The 11720-nt window shown below is 46.4% G+C and overlaps 1 protein-coding gene across 1 annotated transcript; it reads right to left on the bottom strand.

Annotated features, from left to right (window-relative positions):
* Positions 1-2038: 2038 nt before the first annotated feature.
* Positions 2039-6066, bottom strand: LOC136473686 (trihelix transcription factor ASR3-like). Its single transcript, XM_066471333.1, has 3 exons — positions 5173-6066; positions 4508-4549; positions 2039-2777 (listed from the first exon to the last, which is right to left on the bottom strand). The coding sequence occupies exons 1-3, from the start codon at positions 5885-5887 to the stop codon at positions 2485-2487; spliced, it is 1050 nt and encodes a 349-aa protein (XP_066327430.1). The 5' UTR covers positions 5888-6066; the 3' UTR covers positions 2039-2484.
* Between the last annotated feature and the right edge of the window lie 5654 nt (positions 6067-11720).

The raw sequence follows: 11720 nt of genomic DNA, 5'->3' as shown, positions 1-11720 counted from the left end.
CTACAATACTTCACCACGACACCACCAACCATCGTCGCCATTGCGTTGTGCCGGCGCATAAGGGGACAAGTTGATGCTGGCCAGATGCACTCGCTTCTATGACCTCCATGGGAGATGCAGACACTACACTTCCTAGGAACGCTTTCTGGTGCTGCCATCTACGCAACCCGCCACATCCATGAACCACTAGATGGCTCAGGAACCGACAGTATTACATCTCCGGCTACTTCGGCTTATGCACCTACCGCTTCTAGTTCTTCGATTACCATGTCACCACCAATGAATTCAACGACACCTTGGGCCACATCATAGTTCAAATCACACAGCTACCCAGGGACGCCAGACCACCACCAAAGGCAATCAAAGATTGGACAATGATTCAGCGCGAGGACGCGCTGATCGGAGAACGGGGAAGTGATGTCATACGCCTAATGGGGCCTACAGGCCCATCTAGCCTAGCTGGACCAGTCGCCAGCAGCAGCAGCAGTAGTGCCGCCGCCACCACAAGGGGCAGCAGCAGCGTCGATGCCTAGGGGGAGGCGCAGAAGCAAGGGCGGATCCCCGCCTCTCCACTATCCATATCCGGATGATCTCCAATAGGGATAGGATTAGCTAAGATAGGAAGGAATCCATATCTATAAGGACCTCCCTCATTAGATTATTTAAAATACAAGTCTACCCATGACTATAAGTAGAGGGGCTATGTAATCATTGGAATCAAGAAAGGATTGCCTCAAGGCTTATCTCTCCTTCCCTCTCCCTCTCCTGTGCCAACTCCCTCCCTCCCTCCTACCCTAGCGCCGTCGTCCACAGCTCCCTCCCCAACAATAGCCCCCCTCCCCGGGTTGGGCTCTGACACTGGTATCGGAGACCAGATCGATCCGATGGCCACCACCACCAAGATCATCGATATAAAGAAAGTCTACAACAACGCCCACAACATCATAGATCAATTGGTGAAACTGGACGACAAGTTTTTTGCCATCAACACTAGCAGCAGCCCGCTGCTGCCCGACGCCGCCGTACCCTTGTTGCTCGCTGCACCCCGCAACAACCATGCAACAAGCAGCATTGCGCCAGCCTTCCCTGCAGCGGCCTCGCCACCAAGCTGATGAACAATGACGCTCGCCTGAGCAACAACGAGCGTGCACGTTCCAAGGAGATCCTCGACATCCGCAACATGACCAATCGGTGGAAGACGATGTTTGATGAGTTCTTCGCTCGCCCCGACAATTCTCCACCAATAGCAGATCCACCTCAACCAGAGATCCCCACTCCAGAGATCACGTACAAAGGAGTTGGAGCAGCCGTCTTCCTCAAGCCCTATCAACAATCAAGCAAAGCCGCAGCGCAAGGACGCGCTGCCAAGAGAAGTGGGAAGAGATGTTGTACGTCTAATGAAGGGCCCAAGAGGGGGCCTAGGGCGGCCAGGTCTGGGCTGACCGCGCCACTAGGAGGGGGAGGCTACCAGCGGAGGGGCGGCCTCCCGCCGCGCCGCCAACATCCAGATCCGGGAGGATAGGATCTACTTGCTTGGAGGACAAGATTAGATTGCTTACGCGCTAAGTCTCCCAGGACTAAATACAGGGGCGATGTAACCTTTCAACCTTAAGCAAGAGTAGAATAGGCAAAGGGCCTTCTATCCCCTCCTCTCCCTTCTAAGCCTCGGTCCTCTTCCCTGCGCCTCTTTGTCCTCTTCCCCTAGCACACCAGCCCCCCTCCCCGGGTTGGGCTCTGACAGTTTCATATTTGTTTCAAGTTATAACTTTTTCACAGCATATAACTCAAGCTTTTTCACAGCCTACAACTAAACCAAACAAATCACAATTGAAATTTCAGGACTTCCACGAACTATTGTATGCTTCATCCGTTCCAAGGCCCCTTTGGATTGCAGGAAAAACAAAGGAAAAATGTAGCATTCACATTCCTATGGGTTTAGACACTGTAGCGTCCTTTGATTCACAGTAATTGCTTGCAGGAAAACGTAGGAAAATTTCTTTTGCATTTGATTTAATAGAAAAACCACAAAAAAAAAACATCCACTCCAACCTCATATTTTGGTTTCCTGTGTTGCTCGCTTCAGGCTATAGCCAGAAGCCCAGAACTCATCAACCCACTGACAACTCACTTTTGTTTTCGATTTCGAGTACACATCACACTATCACGCGCACACATGCACAGCCATCACAAAAAGCTCAACTATACACAATTGCATTGCTGAGAATAATTACTCGCCTCCCTATATAACACAGCCCCAGAATCCACCGCAGCCACACAACTGAATTCTGCTAGTCCACATCATTTGAGTGCTATGAACCTGACTTCCCTATATAACACCGCCCCCCAATACAGAATTTCCAGAACCGGCCCAAAAAAGAATCGAATGCCAATAGCCCTATACCAATCTGTACATTCACTTACAAATGTCATCTTCTTCCTGCTGTAATTATTTCTGTCCACATATACACCTAGGTGACTGACTGACTATAGCTTATCGGCGATCCTGCCAAGGGCGTCGGCCAGCCTGCCCAGCACAAGAACTAGGCTGTTAGCTTGGTCTTTCCTCTGCTCCCTGTCAGACTCGCAGTTTTGGTTCTGCGCCTCCAACTGTGCAGCCAACAACCGGCTGTTCCGGTCTAGGATCTCGATCAGCTTGCTCTGCAGGTCTGCTGTGCCTTCTCCAGCCCCTTCGTCGGTCCGCGGTCTCTTCTGTCCGCCCTGCTGAGCTGGTGCATCCCTCTCAGAGCTTTGCTCAGGCTGTGTGTCTTTCGATGTGCCTGCTTAAGAGATCGCATCATTATCTCTTGTGTGTTTAAGTATTTCCATCTGGTGCAGCACTTTGCAGATAAGATAACAAGATATAAAAAAGGAACTTAGCCTTAGCTCAGCTGGTGATAGGTGGTTTGGGTAACTGGGTATACACCCCCATCTTCTAGGTTTGAGTCCTCTTCGATCTGAATTTGAATGCCTATTTCTTTTTATTTAAAATGAGACCTAGTTCCTCATAGATTGGTCAAGTTCTTTTTTCAGCGCAACGAGAGGTTTCCAAATTCCAACCTAGTCACTATGTTCAAAGAAAGCACGGTATCTGCAAGCGAAATGATAGTTTCAGTCAAACATATTCTGTTGCCATTGGACATTTCAGAGTTGCTCAGCCAAAAGAAAAAAAAGCATGTGTGAAGCTCCAGCAGTTTCATAATTCATCACTAGCTAATATGACACCAAGGGATGTAACACTGATCAGTCCCATTCACATGATTTCAAATTTGCAGTGCCAGCGCGAGCCATCATCCCAGTTTGTCAAAAACAAAAAAGAACCAGAAAACGAAATCAGCACAATGGTATCAGCCACACCCATTTCTGATCCATGCACTTCCACACTTTAAATATTTTCTCAAAAGAAATCCTGGATATATAACATGTTAAAATATAGATACCACCAGAACTATGAAATAAGTTCATATTTTAACGTCATTGTGCATTTATAAACCTTTAAAGAATACTTCGAAATGTTCAAGTGCATAGGCCTATAACTTTCAGTTCTTCCCTACTTTTACTACTATTTACACCTATACTCGGTGCTCACTCTTTTTTCTAACATCCATTATGGAAACTCTTTACCCATTTTAAGGCAGTCCTACATAGGTTCTATCAGTAGATAGCTACTAAAAGCAAACTTTCTCCCGTGAGCCAAAATGAAAGAATCTAGTTGATGTGTCAAAGTATGTGCAACATAAAGGTGAGCATTAAAGTGTTGATGCAAATGCATTAACTAGTTCTGCCTAATGAAAATATATTGAGCGAAATATGACACCATGAGATTCCTCAACAGTCTATGACAAAGCTTAAAGCCAATCTCACATAAGTTATACCAAAATTGAGGGATTTCATTATGTGTACTAATCAATTATTAAAAAAGAACTAAAACTGATCACTTGGAAGATTCAAACTTTGAAACAGTATCACACAGAAAGGAACTGATAACCGTGATTCATCCAAAACTGCCAATATGGAAAAAGTTTGATGGACATGGTAACCACCAAAGAGAGCCATTTGTTGTTGCTTACACTTTTGTATAAGCTGGCAATCTAGCACAGTATCAGTTTGGTTTCAGAGACCCCACAACCACATAGCAAAATGACTTAATGATGCCTATTATAAGTTATAACAATGGATAGCTCATAGCTGATGATACAGTTCACAATAGTTATGCAGACAAACTGACAAAGACATTCTACAGTTCTCTTTTACTGAAGCCTTGCTGAAATTTGGAACTTCAAGTGCAAAGTGAATTTCAATAATGAAAAGTTGTGCATCTGACGCATGCTGTAATTATACCACATTCATCACTAATGCAACACTCAAATTAGTGATATGCATACAATAGGCCAATGAATCCAATGGAACAGTAAAGTTCTTTAGCGATGCTAAAAGATCTGGAGTTGCAAGTTAAAAAAGGAGCATAAAGAAAACTAGAGAACAGTAAACGGATTGAAAGTCCATGTACCTTGCTCAGCGCTCTGTTGTTGCCTTGATGCCTCGGGCTTCTCTGAAATGGAGAATTCAAGCCATTAATCAAGACAAAATCAGTGGACCTACCAATGAAATCGACAATACAAGAAGAAAGTACACCAAATGAACACAAATCAGAATTAAGAGACGAATCAGAGAAAGTCGCTCAAGCTCCAATCTCAAATTTAAATTCCAGCACACCAAAATGATAATCAGACCGAAACATCCAGGAGCAGAGCAACCGCTAAATTATTTCATATAAAAAGTTTCTTGCAGAAAAGAAAAAAGAGCACCAAGAACTCGAAATTTTCCACCCCGTTAAAGCACAAGCACCAACATAAAGAACACAAGATACATCTCATAACAAGATAGTAAGTAGGATGTCCAATCAAGAGCATCCGATTTGAAGGAAGTTGTTGGGCTTACAAGTTAGGAGCTGTAAACATGAATACCTCAACTTTAGCATGGACAAGAACCAGAAAGCTTCCCACCTTTTACCTCCAGCATAAACAGCGGCAAAACGAATTCGCAATTAAAAGGTTCTGATTTTTTTTATCTATAGCACCAAAAAATTAGGAAGAACTCGAAAGCATCAAACAGTGCAAGCACCAGGAGGAAGAGGCAGCAAAAAGGCGAAGCGGAAGTCAACGAGCAGCTCACCAGATACAGGCACGGCGATGACGGGTGGTGGAGGGGGAGGAGGGGCCACCGCCGGTGCGTCCTCTTCTTCCTCCTCCTCATCCTCGGAGAACAAGGCCTCCTCCGTGGCCGGGCGGCCACTGTCAAAGACGGCCTCCGGCACCTCCGCCTCCTTGCCCTCCTCGACGCGCACCGCCGACGGCTCCTCCGCCGCGGCATTACGGGCGGAGCGGTCCTCGAGGATGGCCCGGCCCCGGCCCTCGAGTATGTCGTACACCTCGCGGTCGAAGAAGCCCGGGAGGCGGCACTTCCTGCGCGCGTCGTTGCGCATAGCCCAGAAGGACGGCTCGCGCGAGGCCGCCGCGGCCCGCTCCCACTCCTTGATCTTCTTGTAGTCGCCGGCGAGGTTGCTCCAGCGCTTCCGGCACTGCACGGGGCCCCGCTCGACGCCGTGGCGCCGGCAGTACTCCGCCACCGCGGCCCACTTGGGCTCCAGCGCCGCTGATGCTGAGGCTTCCCCCGACGCCGACACCGCGGCCGCCGCCGCCGCCGCCACGCGGCCCCTCCCGCCGCGCCGGCCGCGGCCCTCCACCATGCGCTTGCCCTCGATGAGCACCAGTATCTCCTGCCGGGTCCACCGCGGCAGCCTCGGCGCGCGACCTGACGGGGTGGCCGCCGCCGCCGCGGCAGCAGCAGCTGCTGCTGCTGCGCCGGCGGGGTCGCCGGCGGTGGACATGGCTGGGGCTGGGTAGGGGCGCGTGTGCTTTTGTGGCGGAAGTTGACGTGACGGCGTGAGGCGGGTGGTGTAACGGAAGGTTAACGACGGTAGGAGATAGAAAGGGAAGAGAGGAGAGGGAGGGAAGGGACGGGACGCGTGGGGAGGAGGTGGTGGAGAGAAAGCAAGGAGGGAGGTGGAGAGAGAGAGGGGGGTATGAGGGTGAGGGAGGGCTGCGTTGTCTTACTTAAGCAAGGGGATTAGGAGAATGGCGTTTAATTAGGCACTCTCACTCATGTGACTTGTGATAGGAGTACCCAATTTCAAGTGGTCCGTATTTCTCTCGTGCAGAACACTGTATTCCCGTGTGACATAGGGCGTGTTTGGATGGCTTTCAGACCACGCCGCTGGCCGCCACGCCGCACATGCGACACGCCACGGGAGCCAAACGCCGCCCGCAGTTTGCCGCAGTTGTTGGTGCGCCGCAGCCAGTAGTGCAAATCGTGTGCCGCAGCATGCCAATAGTCGGGAGGCCGTTTTGTCAGCCGCGCTTGCAGTGTGGCCACAGCTGTGGCGGCAGCCAAACACGTCCATAGTATCTCACAAATCTAAAACACCAATAAATGACTTCTAAATTTTATTTAGTTTAGTCCCTTTTGATTTCTCATACTCAACTTTTTGTTTATATAAACACACTCAACTAATTCTGTATGATGAGCTGCCTCATCAATGTGAATGAAAGGAGAAAAAAAGACACACAAAAGAAAATGGAGCTAGAGGCAGAGGGGATTAGTTGGAGCAGGGGATAGGGAATCGGTGCCCAATACCAAGTGCCCATGCATGATGCGTCCTCCTATATCCACCATGATGTGACAGGAAAAAGGTGCCTCAATCCAAGGGGTTTCCTCGGCTGTGAGAAGAGAAGAGACGGTGGCGGGGTGGCCGGGTGGGGGTGGCCATGCGATTGCAAGGACTGGTGGTGCCTTAAGCGGGTGGGTTAATTTATTGTGCGATTATGACCTGTGAGTGATTAGAGCACAACAATAGGCGCCCAGCCTCCGATCCCAACGGTCTCCATATCTGTGAGACTGTGATGCGATCAATTCTCTCTTTCTTTCTTTTTTTCTTTTTTTCCTCATTCCAAAGGATTTTGGGACTTTTTACAGTAGCATAGTAGGCACCTGAAAAGAATTGACGGGACTATTTGTGTCTCTGCTTTGGGATGATGATTATCAGCGACGCGTGTCTATCGGAGAGACGGAGATGCTCTTCGTTATGTGCTTATTAGATGTGCCGTTACACAGCTTATTTGGTGGCTGTTAGCCTCATTCACGCCCCCGGCCCACTGGAGCCGTGTTCAGCGAAGGGGCATGTTCGCTGGTTGGTTTCTGGGCTGGTTTAGGCTGGCTAGTGCTGGTTTGTTGTGAGAGAAAAATACTGTTGGCTGGCTGGTTTAGGCTGACTGAAACCAACAAGTGAATAGGCTGAAGCTTGCTGCTCTCCTAGTAGTGCTCGCTCAAATGGATGGCCATGTAAAGATGCTGTCATCGGGATATGATGCTAGCAGCACGTTCGCTTGGCTATGGCTAAATGATCGTAAATTTTTATCTGAAACGGTATTTTTCTCTCACACAAACCAGCCAGCAGTATTTCTTCACGAACCAGCAATGATACGAACCAGCCAACCGAACAGGCCGTAGATTTTTTTCTTTTAAAAAAATCAATTCTACTTTTTGAAAATATATATAAAAAAACAAGCTAAGTAGTTTCGTTCTGGAAACATCTTGTCTATCCTCAGTCCCATGACAAAGTTTCAGTGTAGTTATTAGTTTTGAAAGGGAAAAAAGATGTATACACATCTTGTCTGCCTTTGCACATTTGAACTATATATTCAGAGCAAAAAATAGCAAACAAGATTGGCTTCGTGATGCAAACATATGGGTAGATTAATTCGTGCTGCCAGACAGGGACAATCAGAAACGTGTAGCTGGAAAAGCCTAGCGAAATTCAGTCTGTTCGCTTGCTCGTATTTGGCTTATAAGCCATAGCTTATCAGTCAACGAACATTATTTTTCTCTCACATCAAACCAGCCCATAGTACTTTCAGCCATAGCTTATAAACCAAACTAGCCCAAACGAACAGGGCACAATGCTCATCATGCTGCATCAACTGATGTCCTTTCTTTGGGCCATGATTATTTTCAGCTAGCCTCATCAGTTGTTAATATAATAGCAAAAGAATTCATGCATACAACTAATTGTTTTTTTTGGCAACGAAAATTTAAAGCAAAATCGCAGGCCTGTTGTGGTGGTGCGTGTGGTGACACACAATCGAGGGAATTATTGTATTGGGCAACTTGGTGTACTCCATCCATCTCATGCCAAGCAGATGCCTTGCTAGAGGAAGGCTGGGCCTCACCTTTGCAAATTTATATAGTTAGAGCTCCAACTCCAGTATTGGTTTAGCTGTCCCTGGCCTGCCTCTTCAAAAAAAATTGGGAGGTCCATTTCAATCTTATATGGGGCTGAATTGACCTCACCTACTGCTAGATTCCTTTCAACATGGTTGTAAACAACTACACCATATGTCTTCTGCGGGTGCATGCGGCATGCCTCTACATCTAGAAAGGATATATGTAGTTTGGTTGGCACCAGCATCATATGCTTGCAGCAGCATGTACACCATATTTAGCAGCAGCACAGGGATGATTGGTGCTGAAGCTGTTCCATCTTGATTTCCCGGTCTTCAGAGTGTGATTTTGATTTTTGAGTACTTTGCTGAAGGTTCTTCAGTCCTGAATTCTTTCAGTCAGATGTAATTTAATTAGTTGTCGCTGGAGCTGGAATCCTTCAATCTGGGTCCTTCAGTTTCTGCGTCCTTGTAACTTGTAAGGATACACCTACAGCTACTTGACGGTTACTGGCAGTTTCTGTAGTACTATGGCCAAAGTCAGAAAAGGGGAGAACTAAATGCAATGCAAGGACCAAGAAGATATGAAGAGATGGGGGCATGATCCTAAAAGGACACAGCCCACAGAGACAGGTCCCAATGGCAATGAGAGGTGTGACCTGAGTGATCGGCCTCCTCACATTGGCTCTCTGCATGTTGACACAATCCTTGCAGTGTAACTTTCAGTGTCAACTTCTGCTTTTTTCTGTGACCAAAGGGGCCTTTGCCCTTTCAGCCACGAGAAGAGGCTGCTGCCCAGGCCCCGCCCCTCGTATGGACGCATAGAGGTTGAGATCATGGCCTGGACGCCGAGATTCCCGTTTGCAAAAACTGCAAGTGCCCTGTGTGGGGAGGGTGCAGTGCAGAATTGCGAAAATGAGTGGGTGAGGACCGGGAAGCGGGACCCCCCTTTTTCCCTAAAAACAATATGGGAATTTTTGTGGGAGAGGAGAGGTCGACGCATGATTGGTGCCTCACTTGTTGGTGCCTTTGCAATCCTTTCTTATCGAAGATGTGGGGACTAAACCCTTGTTTATAATTTTATTTGATTTCCTGAGATGTGTTCTGCGTTGAAAAGAGGATGTTGTCTTTTGGGGAAGATATGGTTAACCAAAGATGGCTAAAAGGTCATGCGACAAAATATTTCTTAGGGTAAAGTACACTTTCCAACCCTCAACTCGTGCCGAAGTTCGATTTTTAACCTTCAACTATAAAACCGGTTAAGAAACACCCTCCAACTATCAAAACCGGACAAATTTGGTTCCCGGCTGGTTTCAAAAGCGGTTTTCTATTTTCGGGAGGCGCCGAAATTTTATATTATTTTTTTGAGCATCTTAGCGTCCTCAAATGAAAAAACTTAAAACTACAAAGTTGTAGATCTCATTGAGAGCTACAATTTTGGCATAAAAAGTATTTTTATTTAACTCCATACAAATAATATATTAGTGCTCTAATACGGCAAGCGCTAGTAGACAATTATTATGGTGCTGAAATTTTATATTATTTTTTCGAACATCTTACTGTCCTCAAATGAAAAAAAAAATTTAAACTATAAAGTTATAAATCTCATCGAGGTCTATAATTTACATATAAAAATTATCTTCATCCGACATTGTATTAAAGGGTTATGATTTTTCAAAAGTTGAGTCTTGTCACGCGACAAAACAATACTGTGGCGTGACGAGACTCAACTTTTGAAAAATCATAACCCTTCAATACGATGTCGGATGAAGATAATTTTTATATGTAAATTGTAGACCTCGATGAGATCTATAACTTTATAGTTTTAATTTTTTTTTATTTGAGGAAAGTAAGATGCTCAAAAAAATAATATAAAATTTCAGCACTTTAATAATCGCCTACTAGCGCTTGCCGCATTAGACCATTAATATATTATTTGTATGGAGTTAAATAAAAATACTTTTTATACCAGCTTTGAGTTTTTTCATTCGAGGACGTTAAGATGCTCAAAAAAATAATATAAAATTTCGGCGCCTCCCAAAAATAGAAAACCGCTTTTGAAACCAGCCGAGGACCAAATTTGTCCGATTTTGATAGCTGGAGGGTGTTTCTTAACCGGTTTCATAGTTGAAGGTTGAAAATCGAACTTCGACGCGAGTTGAGGGTTGGAAAGTATACTTTACCCTATTTCTTAATACAATTACCTAATTCCTTCTTCGGATTATGATATCATTTAGAAAAGAGGAAAAAAATATTTAGCGATAGGCCCCGTTCGGCTTACCTTATATTTGGCTTGTTCGGCTTCTTTTTCAGTCGGAACAGTATTTTTCTCTCACAACAATTCAGCCAGACAATGTTTTTCAGCCAGTTTCAGCCAAAATTCTAACAGCCGAACGGGGTTCTATGAATTTCAAATGAAAGGGCGATTATATTTTGATGACTTCTTCAGGTACTGAGACACAAGTCGGCGATACATCATAGAAACTGATAATTTGACAGAAATGCTATACAACACACATATGTTTTAGGAGAAAAAAACACATGAATTTTTTCTTCTCTTTTTCCACTGGCTCCGTCCTGTCGGAGCTGCCTCGGGCAGGTACAAGGTGATCCATGTCGCTACGCCATCCTGTGCAGTGACGGCACAGTGCAGTGAAACTTGTCCTCACGCGGCACAGTGCAGTCATGTCGCCACGCCGTCCTGCGCAGTGAACTTGATCCATGTCCTCACGCGGCACAGTGCAGTGACGGATGCGGCGTATCTGCCATTTGTGATTTGTCCTTCCATCGAAAAAATCGTTTCTTGTGATACGTGGATCTGTGATCTTATGATTTATGATTGTCTGGAGACAGAAGAAGGCTGAAGGTTGTTGGATCTTAATTCTATGGTGCAAAAAAATTCATGTGTTGAAACTGCATAAAACATATAGTTGTTGGATAGACGGACTAATTTGAAGTGGTAAAGTGCAGAGAAACACAATTGGGACAACAGTGTTTGTATTGCATCGTTGGTGGCACGGTGAGCGCGCAACACAGGTCGGGCGACGTCGTGACTGCCGCGTCTGACCACTAACTCTACGCTAACAAAACTGACTATCTCAACACCCCCCGCTGTCTATGGGGTCTGCAGTGTAGGAACAACACATAGATTGGAGTGGCTTCGAACATCGAGGTCGGAAGCCCCTAGGTCATCACGTCGGCATACCGTTCCCCGGTGGGCACATGAAGAACACGGAGATCGCCAAGTTGGACACGTTCACGAACGAAGTGGATGTCCAGCTCGATATGCTTGGTTCGCTTGTGGTGCACCGAGTTCGCGGACATGTAGACGGCGGAGACATTGTCACAGTATGCAACGGTTGCCTTGGAGATGCCGCGGCGGAGTTCACCGAGAAGCTGGCGTAGCCAGATGCATTTGGCGGCAGCATTATTGGCGACGGCGCG

The sequence above is a fragment of the Miscanthus floridulus genome, chromosome 8, assembly GCF_019320115.1.
Source record: "Miscanthus floridulus cultivar M001 chromosome 8, ASM1932011v1, whole genome shotgun sequence".
NCBI classification, from domain to species: domain Eukaryota; kingdom Viridiplantae; phylum Streptophyta; class Magnoliopsida; order Poales; family Poaceae; genus Miscanthus; species Miscanthus floridulus.
This window is presented reverse-complemented; position numbering and strand designations above follow the sequence as displayed.